This window comes from Megalopta genalis, chromosome 2, assembly GCF_051020955.1.
Source record: "Megalopta genalis isolate 19385.01 chromosome 2, iyMegGena1_principal, whole genome shotgun sequence".
Lineage (NCBI taxonomy): Eukaryota > Metazoa > Arthropoda > Insecta > Hymenoptera > Halictidae > Megalopta > Megalopta genalis.
The window spans coordinates 30,556,376-30,575,699 of record NC_135014.1 but is presented as its reverse complement, the minus strand read 5'-3'; the positions used below and the strand labels follow the sequence as shown (position 1 = coordinate 30,575,699).

Sequence of the window (19,324 nt, the reverse complement as noted above, 5' to 3'; positions counted from 1 at the left end):
ACTTGTAAGTGAAAATAATGCTTCGCGAAAAATTACAGTTGTTTTGGTTGCCGAGCTGCTGATAACTATGCAGCTTCTTTCTCGCCTTGGTCGCCTCACGGGATGAAACCAGTTCGGAGATTACGTTATATCTGGAAAGTGACGATTATATTGGAATGCCATGACAGTTACGATCGTGACCAGCGTTCAATCGACGAAGACGCGAACAGATCGTGCCTCTTTCTGGCATGAACGTTTCCCGCTATTTCCGCCTTTGTCTTCTTCGTATCGTTGCGCGCACATTGGCACAACGATTGCGTGGCACGCACGGGTTAATTATCGTCTTTTTTCTAATGTAAATTAAAGTTCATTTTCAAATAGGCTCACGCATCGTTACGGGTTAACGTATTATCGCGTTCGTATTGAAAAACTAGAACGGTCGGGCATTATGTCAGAAAATATAAATAATAATATAATAATAATATAATGTAATAAAAATATAATATAATAATAATATAATATAATAATATATATAATAATAATATAATAATAATATAAATTGCATAACAAAGGCAGACCAGCAATGAAAAATTTTAGGAACGTTAGAGTCCCAGAATGGTTTGGGTGGAATGGTAACCGCACGCTTCGAGGTGGGAGATGGGATGGCTCGCTTGTACCTTTGGTGGTGATGAGTACGGGACTCAAGGCAGGAACAGCTCCTTATACCATACCACGGGTTTAATGTGTTCAGTTTTGCTATGACCGCCGACTGGTCACGAAATACCTTGACACAGACTTTCAACGTTCAACTTTACATTCTGCCACGGTATCCGAGAATATACAAAGGATAACACGATGGACTTCCGCACGTTTGTTGTAAGTCGAATAATTTTTGTTTTTATTAAACTTCGCCGAACAAAACCGTCCCACTTTTGCCTGATATATGTCGAACTTTGAAAACTTTCATTTCAAGCAGAGTTCTTTCTAATTTGTCAGCATCTATGAAACAACTGCTCGACTATTCAAAGAAACAGCAACAATACGATCCGAATAAATCCATCCCTGATATCACACGTTTCGACGATCGCGCTTCACCAAACGCTATGGTACGATTAAATAAGTTTCTACATCGACGAATATCGTTCTTGTATCCGTCATTGTATTCGAAGTTGAACGTGAAAGCGCGCGCATCGTGACCGAAGAAGCTGCAAGGAGAAGGTTAATAAACTTGTTGTTCTTGTGCTGGTCAATCCTGATTATAGAAATGTGACCCGCACTCATAGGTAATCGCTGGGAAACCGGTATAACGTAATACCGTTACGCAAATGTGTAATAAATGCGATGGCGGGAAAAGTAACCTTTTCATACTTTTTGAACGGTTTACTTCATTGAACTCATCCAGGGGGGTCCTTGACTCGCGCATTTCCAAGTCACTTTATTTAAAAATAAATCCACGAACGGAACAACATCCGATTCGGTTTCACCGAACAGTATCAAATCATCAGATTCATTTAATAAATTGTTCCACGCTTGTTTCAAGATTAAATATCACTAAATACACTAATTTTAATTGCAACATGTTGATAAGATAAAGACTCGTAATTTATGCTATTATACAACAGCATAAAAAAGGACTGATGCGTTAACAGGTGAAGGACTCTCGGTCGATCCTTATCCTCGAAATTCCTGACGGTCAAGGAGCCAAAAGAATGTAACGGCGGGTAGACCCGATTGTTAGTGGGGCAGTCCAGCGTGCGCGACTATAGTCCCGGGTATTAATAGTCTGCGAAGCGTGGACCGAGTACCGTTAAGGCCGAATGCGATACGACGTATCTTACTAACGGGGAATAGCCTAGTAAGAATGGCGATGAAATGCAAGGAATGTACACGCTACGGGTGGATATGTTAGGTTAACTGAAACAAATGAGTTCTGTCCGGCTGTTTTAATACATTTAGGAGCAGTGTTGTTTATACCGGTAGATCAAGCTGAGCAAAATTGTTGGTCAGACGCGAGGACTACAGATACATACATACTTTGTGTATACATAGAGGATCGTTTCAAAGATATTTTGGACTCCTTGAAATACGTGTTGTAGATCTATTTTTATCCACGTCTCGTATCTGACAGGAAAACATTACCGAAAATTGTTAAAAGTTTCGAAGTGGCGATTTCCGACGAATGTTTCATCTATCGATTGCGCCAACATGAAATGCATCTTTTGCCGTACTTGCACAGAGGGCACCAATGTTCGCGAGAATGCTTTAGCACAACCTAGACTCTACTAGAACCACGATATCATAGATACAATTCGTTTAGATGGTACTTCTGTGCGCATCTTCGTTCGCCGAGGATCAACACGAGCCGAAACAAACGAAGTTACCGAACAGCAGTGACTCCTCGACGGAATCGGACGAACCGCCGGAAGGATATTACGCGTTCATCAAGTCGCCGAACGCGGAACCGCCTAAAGTGAGACCACCGCCTTATATAGACAGCGACAAAGAATGTTACGGTACGCGATTCAAATTCGTGTCACTGAATTACTTCGCCACTTCGATCATAGAAATCTGATCCGTTGTAATATTATTTTTGTCTCTCTATGCAATCGCTTAGATTCTGGCAAACAGGGCAAAGGTTTCGTGTCTATACACAATATTTGCGGCGATCTCAACAAAGGTTACATTCCGCGAAATCCTATGAAGCAATACTTTAATGGCTCCTCTTACCCCTTGTAAGTATGATGGAGAACGCGTCGATGCAGAACTGCAGAACCAATTATTTATTAATAATAATCTTTCACACAGTGCTTTATTGAAGAATCACACGCTGAGATTTCTTAGCAAAGCTTTGCCCATACTCAAGGCCGACGACTCTCTGCCAAAAGTCGCTACCGTTCAATCTTTCTCGCAAAATTCGTGAGTATTGCTTCTTTCTCGTTAATGAAAAAATTATTAACCCGGACAATTAAGTATATGAATGGCGTATATTCGTAGCGTCGACACCGACGAGAAACGAAGCAGAAACAAAAGATCCTCTGATTCGGAAGTCAATTTAGACCCGCCTAGAAATGGTCGAAAGTTCTGCGAAAATGGAGAAGGAGTGTAAGTATTGGGAATCAGTTTTTCAGGCAAATTCGTTTGATTTTCCAATCGACTGTACATTGTCATTCTCCGTTAAAGGGTCTGCATGCTGTACAAGGCCATACAAGGAGAACCTCTGGCCACTTCGGCGGCGGAACGCCGGGACGAGCCTTCCACCCCTGAGTACAGGCAACGCGTGCAAACACAGGAGAAACCAGAGTACACCGGTCCTCCCACTCCTTGCCCGGCCAAAGTGGAATACGCGACGCCAGTTTTCGCGAAGAATTACCAAGGAGTATGGCGTTACGTAGTCCAAATACCATACGAAGGTTATTTCACGCAGACAATTGAAGTCACCAGATGCATGTAAATTTTCATCTCTTCGTGCTTGTGCAAAATCTCATTACATGTGCTTGAAGAGGATGTATGTTCTAATGTTTCGGCTGTATTTCTCGCAGGCAATCAAGGTGCCACTACCTGGATGGTGGTTGTCTATCGTCGCCGAGATGGACTAGTCTACTGGTGGCGGAAATCTTTTATCCGGACACGATCCTAGACGAGAATCAGAATTCCCGATTGAACGGACTCAGGGATCCGGCTGGTTCACCACCTCCGGTTCACGATTTTCAAAATTATCAGCAATACTTGCAGAAACGTGCCGGCGAAAATGAAGCTCGTAACAATGCTGGGTCCCAGCAACATCATTGCGACGGAGTCGACGAGATGGGTTGTTTTCAGGTACATGACAATTTTTCAAGTATTTTTCAATCGCTCGATTCAAAAAATTTATCTTTCTCGTCGATATTTCAGGTGAGATTGTACTACGATTGGTTCCTGGTGCCAGGCAGTTGCAAGTGTTGGCGTCCCGACTACTTCAATCGATACGTTCGTCGGAGTGGATCGAACGTTGAATTGTGATCGAACCAGATCGAACTTCGGAAACGAAGCAAAGGAGCGACGAAAGAAACACGTCCTTGATCGCGCGTTAAAATTAAAGGCTAACCTTGATATCGATCTGTTGCTAAAATTTCAATGAAATTGCAAATCGATAAGGCAAGGGGCCCATCGTACGAAAGCCATTCCGTTTCAAATATTGGATCATGTTTTACTGATAAGACTAGAGTTTTTGAGAGATGATGCAGTTAGATAAGATAAGTCGGTATCATGGCGTGCGATTAACACACTAGCTTTAATTGGGGTACTTTATTGCTTTGAGATTGCAACATTGTGCACCTTAAGACTGACAGAGTACCGCCGTCGTAATTTGTTGCACCTCGAGATGCATAACGACGAACGGCGTTACTAAGCACTTTTCATTTTTAATAAATAATATTTTATATTTGTACATATGTACGTGCAATCGAAGCATACATTCATTCCACAGAATATTATTATATGTACCATTATATTGCCACTTTTATTAATTTTATCGTTATTTATATTTAGTTAAAAAAAAATTACTCTATTAAATATACTATTCTTAAGTTTTAACTACAATGATGGAAGGTTGTATATGACGTATATAAACAATTAAAACTCGTATCTCAGGGCACGTTGTATCTTGTGTTCATTTTTAGCTGATACGTGATATATATATATAACCATAATTATAATGTGCACATATATTAGATTACAAAGATATGTTCTATCGCATTTCGCATGAAAGCTTCGACAGTTTTTTGAAGGACGGTATAGAAACGGCTATCTGCCAACCGTAAGGTCGACCGAGATTCTTATCTTTTTCACCTGAGAGTTGAATAAACAAATATCTAGGTATGTAGCACGCCACTATAACGTTCTCCATTTAATCTGGTCACATGATCTTTCAAGGCTGACTCATTCAATCATATTCTCAAACGACCAGGTATTTGTCGTTACGTAAAACAGTTCCTGGAAATACCATGTCAGTAGAAGTTTAATTGTAATGACTCCAAAGAAAATGCATTCAATTTCGAACGTTTCGGCGCACTATTTGAATAAGAAGTAGTAAAATTTTTTTTCAAATTTCTATCTAAATTGTACCGTTCGGCTTTATAAACTTCATTGAAATACTGGCAAACCGATCTTACGAGAGAAACTGCCAGGTATTCCCCCTGCATTTAGTACTTGAAAAAGGTTAGGTTTATATGTGCCGTCCCGAGCAGATCGTACATTACTGGAGCGTTGTGTAAGATAAAAACACCGACGGAAATTGTACAGAGGAACGGAACTACGGGGGAACTTCATAACGACAAGAACCCAAAATTCCATAAAAATCATGTTCTAATCGTACAATTTAAATCTTGTACGCACTCTCCCGGTACGTGCTTCACGCCGTACACGTTACGTATAGCTATAGGTAACAGAGTTTAACAGAGAGTGATCGTATCGCACGTTCTAATTGTAACAAATGTACGCGACCTAAAGCAACCTATGAGCTTGAATTCAAGCGATATATTCTCTCTCGATTCTTCGTGTGGTTCGGGTTCGAGTACTTCTTTACAACGTTATGTACGCCGCATGTAGATGGTACACAATTGGATCAATACTTCGGGCACCGGAAGACGAGACGAGGGTTGATCGTGAGACAGAAAGAAAAAGAGAGGCAGAGAGAAAGGGAGGGAGAGACAGAGAGAACGAGCGTCGGAATCGAAAAGTATACGTCTCGTGCGGGGTTATCGAATGATCACATCTATTAAGACAAAATCATATTTTTAAAAATAGTATCAATTTCCGAAGGAAATATTAGCAATCGAATCGTTGATGATTATTCGAATGTATTCAATGATTGCGTCGCTGTCTCCGCGACAACACTAATTGTAAGCTAATGACGACCGCAGACTAGCTTCGTGCGACGGTTCTCCAGTTTCGCATAGCTGCACCGAGAGAAGCCTACGCCAGGAGTCGTTCATTTCCTGGCAAATCCGTCGTTCGAATTTGATGCTTTCTTTTTTCGAATCGCGTAACGTGTAACGCGAAACTTGTAACGTGTTTCGCGCAACACCGTAATATTCGAAAAGAAAAAAAATTTTCTTTATCGCTACCGTCGGAATCATGCCGAAGTTTCTTACCGGTTAAATTGCTTCGTTCTCCTATTATCTTGAATATAATAGGAGAATCGAATAAAACGTAATACACATAATTATGGTTGTTTCTTACGTAAAGCTATATCTCTTATAGCTGAACATACGTAAATTACAAAGAAAGTAAACATTTTCAAGGATCGACCGGAAAGATTCTTTGCGGTTTTCGATAAGATTCTCCCGCGTGATTTGATATGTACATACATTATGCATATACGGTGTGCATCGAGACATGCGCGTACATAAAGACCAGTGACATCGTCGGCTGCTGTGCCAGCTGAAACGAGATAGGTGATACGGCGTGGGGAGGCGGGGCAAATGCTATGCGAACATAGTCGAATATCACAAGGGTAGGGGCTAGAGAAGAGGGGGGATGCGACGAGTACGCTAGTTCATTGTCGGCCGACGGAGGAGACTCGCCGTCATGTCTATTTGTCGACGAACGTAACCATTAGAGACGGTGGGTTAGGATCTCTGCATATTTCTTTTTCTTTTCATTCTTCGGTACCAACGACTACAGGACAACGCGAACGACGCGACCGGGGAAAAAGTCGACGAACCGCGACGGATCGTTACCGTGTAGCACCCGCGGAATAACTTTCAGAAAAAAATGTGCGAACGTCGTCGTGCGGCAATTATCTCGAGCAGCGCCAGGCTGATTGCTAAAAATACGTTCGCCGAACGATCGAAGTGCTACGGAACAAGAGTCTCCGGAGCCGAAGCCCAGTGATGTCCAAGTGAAACGAAACCACGGCCGGGTTCCCCGTGATAACGCGCGGATACCATGAGAATTCGTGTAGAATCGGCGGCCGCGCGTCATGGGGGATCCGTGATCTCTCGTTTGTTCGAGCTGCGATTCGCAAAGACATTTCGCTGGAAGAATCGTCCGTGAACCTTTCCAAAAAAAAAAAAAATTAAAAATCGTCGTTCCTCTCCGTGACAGAACCATAAACACGCGACGTGATCTCTCGAGTATGCGTAAACCGTATGCTCCGTCGAACGTGTAGAACTGCAGCAGTACATTTTTCGACGAAACAGCAGCATTTGATCATCCGTCACGAAAGCTCGGGGGCGTATCGAATTTCGCTCTGCATTCCCGTCAGTTAAAAAGACAGGAAATGACAAGGATACTACCTTGACAGAAACGTAACAGCTTTTCCCATGGTGTACCGCAGTAACCACGCTTGCGATTCAATCGGGCCCAAGAGCTGCGCAACCCGACTAAGAACGAGAGACAACTGCTCGTAAGCGAAGCATGAACACCGATTGTCAGGTAGGTTCTAATCGCGTGAATTGATTATTCGGCTTTGCTTTCTTCGTTGAACGGTGTATTTGTTGGATCGATGATATCGAAGAAACGAATTAATCGATACAGGTGCCCGGTGCGCCTCGTCGTCTCGACTTCGAGATCGTTCGCGAAGCGGGAATAGAAACGTCGAAAGCGCTTTTTCTTGAACGCAAATTGCTCGATGATCGAATGGTAATTACAAGAGTATTATGGTCCCCGACCATATTATAATTATATGATTATAATATATTATATTATATATTACAATTATATATATTATATTATATTATTATTATATATATATATATAATAATAATATAATATAATAATAATATAATATAATATAATATATATTATATATATTATAGTTGAATCGATTATCATCGAATCGAGAGCTACGATCTTTCAACAGTCCGCCGCGGGGAGCAGGGAAAGACATTTCGAAAATCATCGAAGTATTTCAATTTATCTTGACAAAGGTTGGAGGAATGCAGGTTCTTGCGACCCATATACGAGTGCGTCTGCATCTGTATATGTACACACATACCTATACGAGTTGATACCGCATCGAGGGCCCCGCGCGTCAGTTGTGTTACTCAAATTACGTTTAATCGATCGTTTACCGAAACATTCCCTCGATTTCCGATTCTTTGATTCCATTATGCAATCTTGCGGATCGTTGGATTTATTTTGATCGGCCGTTTCTCGAGCGCAACCGAGACATAAACAAAAGCGGAACACAATAGGCCGTTGGCAAACATCGGTGCGGTGTTCGATGGTGTGATTGGCTGGACCTAAAGGGAGAAAAGATGACACTGCATTGTCGAAGAGAAAATTGAAAAGCACAAGTTGGGTCAATCGTCAGATTTTTGTCTTATTTATTTTCTCGAGCTTTCGATTCGGGATTTGCGATTTTACCGGCGGTATCGAATGCTGTTCCCGAAATTCCAATGGAAAAAAAATTCAGTTCTCATGCTCCACCGTCAGCTTGATTTATTATGATGAATAAGAAAAAGTGAGGCTACACACACATAAACAAATCGATGGTAACAGGTGTAACCAACGAAACGAAATGTTAACACAGCTGTGAAAATATTCTAGTTGCGAGTATTTATACGCGCACTGCCACAATAAAGTTCTTATATACAAGTTACTTTAGACGATTACCTTACGTTAAAGAGATATCACCTTAATAATTTATAACGTGTTAGTAAATCGGTGGCAGCCGAGGCAAGAATACATAACGCGATTCCGATTCAGTACGGTAGGAAAATTTCGCTTTTGGTTGAACCCGACGTATGGAACAATTCGATTTCCTGTTTCACGGTTGTATTTTGGGAATATTCGAAGCACGCACGATTCGAAAAAGAGGAAAAGTGTATACATAATATTTTGAAAATTAACTTTCAAAATTTATCGGTAAAAATTAATATAACAACTGAATGGGAGTTTTCATGCTAGAGAAAAAGATACGTTGTGAAATCCGGTGGAATAATTATGTGATCAGCTTGTCTCGATTGAAACGTTGAGTTTGGGAATTTTCCGCATGCGGAATTCGAACAGGCAAACGTGACTGATTTCCGTGGACAAATACGTGAGTCACTGCAGTCGGAAAATGTTGCACGTGTGAGGCTGAGCAGGTACATAGATGCGTGACGTCACGCGTCGCTATGGCACGCGTAGAGTGTAGTATGTCTTGCAGACGGAACCCCATGTGTTGATTGTTTGCGGGACAAGTGTGCAGCACGGCGACCCATTTCCAGGTCGAACCGAGGCCCGTATTTTGTATATGGTGCAACGAACGCGTTGCTTGCCTGCAAGGTTGCTTGCTCGATTACCCTGTAATCGATTGATACAAATGCAACAGAAAACCAGTGTACAAATATCGGTGTGTTTTCTTTTTCGGGTTGTACGTATACTGTTCCGCGAAAATGCTGCGCCAGCACGGAATAAAATGCGACAAAAGCAACTGTCTATGACGAGTATAGGTATTGGATTGGCAACTAAGTAATTGCCGATTTGTTCAATGAAATAAAAAATTTCTTTTTACTTGGAAGGAAGTTTAATCTGTAATGTATTTTTCATTTTGTTCGATGACCTTTCGCCGTCTTTCTGACAACTTGAAGATTCCACGCTCGTAGAAAGTCTGATCCTTTTCGGCCAAAAACTGAGTTAAGTGAGATTTTACAGCGTCGTCGTCGTTAAAAGTTTTACCACGAAGGGAGTTGTCCAGGGATCGAAATAAGTGGTAATCCGATGACGCGAGATCAGGGCTATATGGTGGGTGTAACATCAATTCCCAACCAATATCCATCAATTTTTGCCGAGTGGACAAAGACGTGTGCGGTCTAGCATTGTCCTGCTGGAAAATGACACCTTTACGATCGACCAATTCTGGTCGCTTTTCCTTGACCGCTGCATTCAATTTGTCCAGTTGCTAACATTCACGGATAATAAAAAATAACATAATAATAATAATAATAATAATTTTATAATATAACATTTACGGATATCATAAAAATGGAAGTGAGAGACATCTATAACAGAGAATCGGCAATTACTTAGTTGCCAACCCAATAAATACAGTAATGTCTCTCTGATTGACGCTCGGATTGTGCCACGCAGATGGACATTTCGGGAAGAGTAGATACGATTATTCGAGGCTTGCGGTTTCTTTTTATAGTTACGAAAATTGTCGACAACTATAAAAACGAGCTGCAAGGCTCGTATAATCGTATCTCCTGTTCCCAAATTGTCCATCTTCGTGGCACAATCCGAGCGTCAATTAGGGAGACATTACTGTATCCATGACCGCTGCATTCAATTTGTCCAGTTGCTAACATTCACGGATAATAAAAAATAACATAATAATAATAATAATAATAATAATTTTATAATATAACATTTACGAATATCATAAAAATGGAAGTGAGAAACATCTATAACAGAGAATCGGCAATTACTTAGTTGCCAACCCAGTATAACGTACGACCAAATAAACCCGAAATCTAGAAACCCATGGAAACATCGTGTTCGCGCTACGTTTAATTCGAAGCATTAACATCTTTGCAGACTTATCGAAATGAAGGGGCGTTTGAATCGCCGGAAACATGTATCTTATCGTTTCCCTTCGCGCAGCCACGCATATATGCATGCCTAATTTAATCTGTTCTTCGAACGTGCTTGGCTTTCCAATTAATTCTCGATGATCATTTATCGCTAACAACGCTCTAAATAGGTCGATTCATCCAGTTTATCAACAAAAAAAACATCGGCTTATCATAGCGACCCTGGAACCTTGTTATTATACCTGTTCGCCTAGCCAGTAGTACACGTAGGATAAAGATCGCCATTTGTTTCAATCGACAGGTGCTGGTATAATGAAGCCATCCATGAAAATGGGAGTGATAGTGCTAATAGGCGTATTCGTGGTGTTCTACCAGTACCATCTTTCGACGGGTGTGCGATTCGATCAGATGACCGACTTCAACACCGGGGGCTCGGCCGAGGAGAGCCCGGTCTTCTCTCAAGAAGACGTGGAAAGCTACGTCAGGACGTCCAAGTGGAAAGAAGATATGGTAATAAACCGATGCAACCTACTTTTTTTTTCAACGCGAGACTGTACGGAGACGACGGGGAGATTCTCGAATGAAATGTGTGAAACTATTTTCAGATCCGGAGCGCGGTGCACAGGGTCCAGGAGGCGAACGGATTGAGTCCGGACATCGCGACGTCGTTGATCCAAGAGCTGCTCAATCATTTCAATAAATACTCGGCCTTGGTACACGACGTGGCCGGGAACAACTCGAAAACGGCGCGGATGCAGTTGTCGCCTCAGATATCGTCGCAGCTGTCGCCGGCAACGCCGAGGGTACAGGTGTCGTCGGATTCCCATCCGCAGCAAGATTTCTCGCAGGAAACGCTGGAACCATTGTACATAATAACGCCAACATATCGAAGACCGGAACAGATCCCGGAGCTGACCAGAATGTCTCACACGCTGATGCTGCTCGAGAACATCCACTGGCTCGTGATCGAGGACGCCAACGTCGCCACGAGCCAAGTCACGCGGCTGTTGGAACGTACAGGGTTGAAATTCGATCATTTAACCGGTAAAGAATTGCGGAAACGTCGCCTTGACCCTGCAACACCACTTCCGTTTTTCACGGACCGTTCGGACACCGGAATCACAACAAACACGTCGTTCTTTGTTCTCGTTTTAGATGAACTACACAACACGTAGTCGAACACTCGCTGTTGTTACGCAATCGAGTCTCCCGAGATCTCGGTGTGATATTGCAGGGTCACGGGTATACGGTAATATTGGTTTCGCAAGAGCAAAAACTCTATTGAGACTATACCGAATGAAAGTGATCGACGATGTTAATGCATTTTCCTTTTTCTTAGCTCCGATGCCCGAGAAATACAAGCAGAAGAAGGGCGCGAAACCGCGAGGTGTGTCGAACCGAAACCGTGGCTTACAATGGATCAGAGCGAACGCGACCAATGGTGTATTTTACTTCGCCGACGACGACAATACCTACGACATAGCCCTCTTCGACGAGGTATATATACGTAACCCAGACCTTAGCAGGCTTAGTCACATCTCACGGTGCTCTTAATACCAGTTATAATTAACACGGGCGGCGTTAATTTTAGATCCGTCGCACAAAGAGGATATCGATGTTCCCCGTGGGTCTGTGCACAAAGTTCGGTTTGAGCTCGCCGATCATTAAGAACGGGAAATTCGTTGGTTTCTACGACGGCTGGATAGCCGGCCGGAAATTCCCCGTGGACATGGCAGGGTTCGCGGTGAACGTGAAATTTCTTCTCCAGAGGCCGAATGCAACGATGCCGTTCAAAGCCGGCTACGAGGAGGATGGATTTCTGAAGAGCCTTGCCCCGTTCGAGCCGAAGGACATCGAATTCCTGGCCGACAATTGCACGAAGGTTCTCGCGTGGCACACGCAGACCAAAAAGAACGAGGCCAGCGCGCCCCTCGACATGAAGCTTTACAAGGACACGAATCTTGTCAGATTGAAGGAGCAGATAGTCTGATGCCTCGTCTGATAACGTACCGATCTCGAATTATTGGAGACCGTGTGTCCGAAAACGCGACGGGAATCATTCGCGGACCGCGATGAACAACGTGATTCAGTGCCTGAAGTAGTGTAACCGTACCGATCGGCATAGCAACTATATCATTATTCGTTTTCGTTAGTTAGGTCAAGCTACGAATTCCCGAGACACGCCGAATAGTACAGATCGTCGTCCGTCTATGCTTGATCTACCAACTATGATAACAACTAGGACACACAGACGGAGTGCAGGTACCTCGTTATCTATTGAATCTATGTCCCTGTATAACGTGTGCTCTTGGTTATTAGCTGCATCGACCTTTGAGTTTTAAGCTATTCAATGCGCGATACATACTAGCCTGTAGAACCGTAGGCCAATGACCGGATTAGTTGTTAATTTGAGAGAAAAAAAAAGATAGGAAGAGTGGTACTGATCGGTAGAAGACTTTGCGTTTAGCATCGTTTCAGATTTGCTTTACGTTCATATACATATACGTAATTTTCAAATACGCCTAAGAATGTCGGTTCGATGCGTGACCAATGCACATAAAAAATGTAAAGTAATCGGGAAACGAATAGGTGAAGCGTAGCTGTTCTTTTCTATACGGAACGATTAAATATTTATAGGAGATCCAGGAATAAATGGCCGACTTAAGCTGGCTCGTTTCACTCGAGAACGATGGATCTTGGTGTCAAGAGATATATGACTCCTATTTATGGAACAGCCTGTACGCGATACGGATAAAGGCACTTAGTTTTTTGCAGTGTCCGATGCTTCCATCTTTTACACAGAGTATAACATTTATTTAAACGTAGAGTACCTCCGAATGATTTTCATTGTTACTGGAAGGATCTTTCCAAAGGATCAAAACCAAATAATTCAACGAATATCGTTAACAAGTCCAATGTTTAGGGTTCTGGAATTAATTTAGCATTTAATAGAATCTTTTGATTGTGCGAAATAGCCAAATAAGGTATGCCAGTTTTTAAAGGTTTCTGAAGTATCGTAAGAGCAAGGAAACACGACGACTACCGTGTCGTGTATCGGTCGGAAATATTCATATCGAATACAGTCGCTAACTAGGTAAATAAAGAAATATGATTTAATGAAAGAAGTAACGCTTAACAGTGTAGCTTAAAAACAATTGCAACAACGCGGCATTAAGAATTTCAATTATTGATATCGATTGAGTTGTTGAGAAAGAGTTTTAGGTACGTTTAAAACCGTTGCACCTTATAGATAATCTTAGAAACGCCTTGAGTGAAAAAAAGAAGAAAAACACGGAAAATGTATTTGAATCCAAAGTCAAAATAGCCGTTGACAGGGTTGCAACGAATTTCTTGAATCAGCACCTTACATAGGCAACAACAATTATCAAAGTGACACAAGTGATATATAGAAAAGTTTTGAAATTCCGTAGATTTTAGATCTCTTGTTGCTCGAGTAGAGAAACCGCTATCTTCTACTCAATCAATGTCGGTCGTGCAATAATCTTGATTTTTGTTTAACGTTCAACGACTGAATTGAATAGTATTGTTGAACCATTTAGGTATGATAATCGAGTAGCTCAACGTAATTATTCTAGCCCCGATTCGACGTAGCACTTAATTTCGAGGGAAATCCGTTTTGGGGCAACAAAGTGCGTTGAAACAAGCCGATTGTGTTTGTCGCAGTTTAAGAAGGGATCTAGTCGAATGGATTCGTTGATGAAAGCAATAACTTGTTGTCAGATTAGGGTGGTTCCGCGCGAATCTTGTGATCTGTATGAATGAACGTCAGCGTCGTTACAAAATCGTCAAAGCGATCGAAGCAATGTTATTTTTAGTCTTGGCTGTACCAAATAAAATCAATTTTCCCGCCTTTCATTTTTGCGATATTAGCGTGACGTTTTGGTGTCGTGCGCATGCGCGTACACGATACCTCTGCTCGCAGTATCGCACGCGCCCGTAATCAGTCAGTCAGTCAGTCGTCGCGCGTCAGTCTCGCGTGTACGAAAAGGATGGTTTTAACCTGTTAAACGGATGAATGTTTGATCAAAAAAAAAAGAAAAAGAAATCTGTGGACAACGCGATAATCACGTGTTTACAGAATACTTTAACCTAATATAGATATTAGAAAATAAGTAAGAGTAAGAGTTTAGGTAACGAAATAAAAAAAATATTTCAAGTCATCGAAAGGGAAAGCACAGTGGAGGATGAAATAAGGAATTAACCGATTAACAGGTTAAACAGAGTACAGAACTGAAAGGCACTAAATAGCTAACCTCGACAATAAGCGTGACACCATTGTTTATATAGAATTTCCGTTTAATCATTCGTACGCGCGCGCGTGTTTGTTGTATGTGTGCGTGAAGTACTTGAAATTAAAATCAAGAACGAAGATATTTGCTCCCCTGTTCGCGCGTGGCAAATAGTCATTTTTGTAGACTGAATCGCGCGTCGAATTATTGCTCGAGTGTAATTAGTCTTTTTTTTTTTGTTTCAAATATTTCGGGAATTGTAAACCAAAAGAAGTTGAAATTTTCAACAAACACGTTCGAATAGGATACAGAACCTCTCTCGTGATTCGCGTTCTTACTAGGCTCACGACCTCAAATTAATGGGCAATAATTCTACTATACATGGGTTTTTGCCAAAATTTTCATTCAACTGTATGTGTTACAAATTATTGAAACTCGATTGGTGCTAAGTTTTTACAGCTGTTACAAATATGGTCCTAGCAATTATGTGGACCAAGTGAGGTTCTCTGTATTATATTAGATAGGCGTATAACATAATCTGGCCATTCGAGCCACCGAATAATTAATTCTCGTTATACGAATTATCGTACGATTAAGAGCGCGCAAGATGGAAGAAATCTAGTGATTTCGTAAAACACTTGTGCCACGATTGTCATTGAAACAAAAATACTTTTTTCCTTGTTTTTAAACGAAGAAACAATAATTTGCAATAAAAAAACCTACTTGATTCGAATAGATTCCGAAAGAAGTCACCGTATTTATTCCATCGAGAAAATTCGGACGAAAGCGGCATCGATATAACTTTGAATGCGTGTGACACGTTTGTATAAGACTGAAAGCAGGAAGAGGGTTTTTTTAAATGAATTTGTTAGACGAATTCTTCAGATACTCGGGAACGAAATAACGCGAAATGGTTCGTTATTAGCGATGGTACTACATACATATACATGTATGTATATATAATATAATAATATAATAATATTATTATATATTATATATAATATTATAATATATATATTATTATTATAATATATAATATATTATAATAATTATATATATATAATATACTATATATAATATTATAATATATAATATATTATAATAATTATATATATATAATATACTATATATAATATTATAATAATAATATTATATATATATAGTAATATATTATACATACATGTATGTATGTATAATATAAAGCAGAAAATATACATGCTATCCATTGAGCGTTTTGCTTCCACCGGTACAGCGGGTACATGGGTACTGGGTAAAGCCAGAGATCTCAATTATTCGCGTTCCACAAAAATCAGTGCATATGGCGTCATACTTAATGTCTTGGTTTACTGCGTAATCGAAGCTAGGCGTGGAAAAAAAGGTGGGAAGGCTCGAATTTATACGCGAGTAAAGCTTGGACAATACGAGTCTGAGAGAACTTAAAAGGAATCCATCCAAGCATTCGGAAAGTTTTCCATACTGTTTCTAATCGCGCGTCTACAAGTATTATTGTCGCGATCGTGACATATCTTATTAGTTACAGGATAAGCCGTCGTTTTAAGTAGATCTGCAACCGAAAGATGTAAGAAAGAAAGATATATCGTTTTGGTATACAGAAACGTATGAAGATTTGATTCGGCGATTTCTTTTTCATACGATGGTCAAAGGAGGAAAGTATGAATTTACTTTCGAATGGTTTACTTAAAAATCTCTCGTTGCGTTCTTACGATTACATAGTCGAAATGGCGTCAAGTCAAATAAAAAGAGACAAACCCACTCCTACGTGTGGACGACCGTTCACGCTTATTTAGTTAATTATTGTTCCTCATAGAAAGATGTAAGAAAAGTAATAAATGATAATGTGATATTCTACAATTAAATGACATTTGTAAAAGTGTCTGCTTCTGCCACAGACACACAATGAAAACAAGGTAGAAGATTCAATTTCCTTTTTTAGTTTTTTTTTTAGTCTTTTTTATTACCATGATATCCTCTGAGGATGAGGTTCGTTGCTCCAATAAAATGTCTTATTAACGAAAATATAAAATTGTAAGAAATTGACTAACAATGTAGTAATTGTTTCCATGATAATTTGCCACTTTTTTGGTTCTTGCATTAATAAACGATGAAGAACATATGGAATAATGAAGTAACGTGGTTCTACGAGGAGTTGAGGAATCAGGACCACGGTTACCATGAAAACGTAATTGATTTGCGTAGTAAATCTCAAATGCTTGATTCGATGGAACATAGTGTACAGGGTAAACGAATAAACGGGTATTAGTAGATATTTGAACAACACATATCTCCCCATTAGCCTATTCCAAAAGTAAAATATGTAATGTCTATTGTCAGCCAACATATATGGATGAACTAGAGTGTTAAAATGGACTGTTACGGTTAACAGAACCAGAAGGCAACAGTGAAGAATCCAATGCGTTTGAATAAAATTAAAGTAAGACTTCCAATAAGTAATCGTATAAGGCCACAGAAAGCAAGAAATGAAAGCAGAGAAATAGAATAATTGAGGGAGATGAATAGTGGGAACATGAGCTGCACGATCTCCAATCACTATACCCTTATTCCAAATAACGAACAGAAGAAATACTAAACATACTGTTATGTATGGAAGCAACTGTACGATAATTTCAATAATAAATTGACAAAATGATGTCCATCCACGAGATGTTTCTTCCATTATCTTTTTCCATTGTTTCTAAAAATTACATAACAAAATGTAAGAGCAAGATATTACAATTTTCTATTTTTCATCGAATTACTACTCACTTTTAAATAGACAAGAGAATTATACTCGTATTGCATTATAGATTTAGGCTTACTACGATCTAATAAATCAAATGCAAGCTCCACGGTAACAAATGCGATCCAAATGATATTTGTTTGACGAATTAGTACAGACAACAGACCTGCGTATTACAGATTATAATTTTATCTTTCGAATGAACTGCGTTCTGATCTATCGCTGTTTCAATACGTACCTACAGTCGCTGCTGTTTTAAATTTTTTATGTAAATGCAGTAGTAACATTAATAATATACTATTGACTGACACAACGTCTGTATAATATAAAAAGTGCCAGAAGAACAAGGGTGGGAACAACATAATATTGCAAGCCACCATGAGTTGTGTCCAATTATTCCATTTCTGTGTTCGACGAGTTATTGTAATACATTCGATTATGTTGTGGACAAGATAGAAATTAAAGAATGTTCCAAGTAAATTTAGACATCTCATATAAAAGATGTTACAAAGATTGAAAGGTAATAATACTAGAGTTGCAATTAAATACAATCCAGGTAGGGTGGTAATTTTAGGATCCCACTGAAAATAATATGTCTTTCAAATATAATTTATTCTAAAAAAAGCATACTCGAAACATTGTTCTACAGTTAATACAAATTCTAAGGTGAATTGCTACAGAGAAGAAAAGAAAGATATCTCTTGCGTGGTCCAAATTTTGGATAATGTTTTGATACAAAAGAGAACATAAAAATGTCGGAAACTAAAACGTACCTGTGTAAAATTACTGGCGCAATACTGCAATGTTTGCGGTACATGGAAAACCTCGTCAATAAAAAAATATGGTTGCACACGATTCAGATAAAGGAATAATAGTATAATCCACGAGAATAATAATACAATAGAAAACTGTTGTACAACTTGCGGATTAAATTTCGACGGGACAGCCATGGTTTCAACAACGGAAGTGATAAAAACATGAAACTGTGACTCGATTTCAATTTCACTCGAGCAAACACATTAACCTATTGATCGATGTAAACATGTTTAGATACTGATCGTACGGATCAATTTTCGCATACCACTCTAATTAATTTCAATCAGATTGTACACATTAAATAATAACTGTCGGAAACACGTGTTGCCATCAGGTATGTATCGAATACTTTAAGCTTACATATGTGACATTAAAACTTTGCTTGCGGTTCACTTTATGATTGCACGTGAGAAATTGCAATATATGTATACGAAAATAGAATTCAATAAATATACAATGTCATATTATTCGATCAAATATTTTTCTGGTCAGATCTGCAAAAAGTTAATTATTATTAAAAATATAGAGAACAGATGATTCTGGCTGCTTTTGTCATAAGATACAATATTAAAGCCGGCAAGAATCGGTTGCCATCTTGGCGATAGTAGCGCCACTCGAGGCGGAAAAATGAACCTTCGTCCGGGGTCCGTACAGCGCCAATTAGTAGACGGTAAAACGCTCAAACTGTTAGCCAAACGATACCGACGAAGATAAATTGCACCAGCGATGACAATTAGCTTAGTGACAAAAATGGCCGACTTAACAGTTGAAGCAATCTGCCACTGTAAGCAGTGGCACCACTAGTCTCATTACCATATCCGCTTTAACCGTTGGTAAATTTGTCCATCGGTTTGAATGTTTCGCCGCTACATTAATTGGCACTGTACAGAGATGTTCCACCTATCGAAGTCGCTTATCGATACTTGTTCAAAAGCACGCTCAGAAATGACGCGCGGCAAATACACCCGCTTACGTTCTAACATTTTATGTTTGAAATATAAAGGGGAATGAAAATTCTTCGT

The 19,324-nt window shown here is 40.0% G+C and overlaps 3 protein-coding genes across 3 annotated transcripts; 2 read left to right on the top strand and 1 right to left on the bottom strand.

Annotated features, from left to right (window-relative positions):
* Positions 1-576: 576 nt before the first annotated feature.
* Positions 577-4,612, top strand: spz6 (Spaetzle domain-containing protein 6). The gene is made up of 8 exons (XM_033486401.2): positions 577-855; positions 2,297-2,492; positions 2,594-2,711; positions 2,785-2,895; positions 2,974-3,081; positions 3,160-3,426; positions 3,519-3,798; positions 3,871-4,612. The coding sequence occupies exons 1-8, from the start codon at positions 835-837 to the stop codon at positions 3,976-3,978; spliced, it is 1,209 nt and encodes a 402-aa protein (XP_033342292.1). The 5' UTR covers positions 577-834; the 3' UTR covers positions 3,979-4,612.
* Positions 4,613-6,505: 1,893 nt separating this feature from the next.
* Positions 6,506-17,409, top strand: GlcAT-P (Glucuronyltransferase P). The gene is made up of 5 exons (XM_033486402.2): positions 6,506-7,395; positions 10,780-10,988; positions 11,084-11,522; positions 11,818-11,975; positions 12,070-17,409. The coding sequence occupies exons 2-5, from the start codon at positions 10,791-10,793 to the stop codon at positions 12,466-12,468; spliced, it is 1,194 nt and encodes a 397-aa protein (XP_033342293.2). The 5' UTR covers positions 6,506-7,395; positions 10,780-10,790; the 3' UTR covers positions 12,469-17,409.
* Positions 16,670-18,899, bottom strand: Alg10 (alpha-1,2-glucosyltransferase Alg10). The gene is made up of 4 exons (XM_033486400.2): positions 18,260-18,899; positions 17,725-18,067; positions 17,513-17,652; positions 16,670-17,441 (listed from the first exon to the last, which is right to left on the bottom strand). Exons 1-4 carry the CDS (start codon positions 18,434-18,436, stop codon positions 16,704-16,706), a joined length of 1,398 nt encoding a protein of 465 aa, XP_033342291.2. The 5' UTR covers positions 18,437-18,899; the 3' UTR covers positions 16,670-16,703.
* Positions 18,900-19,324: the final 425 nt, after the last annotated feature.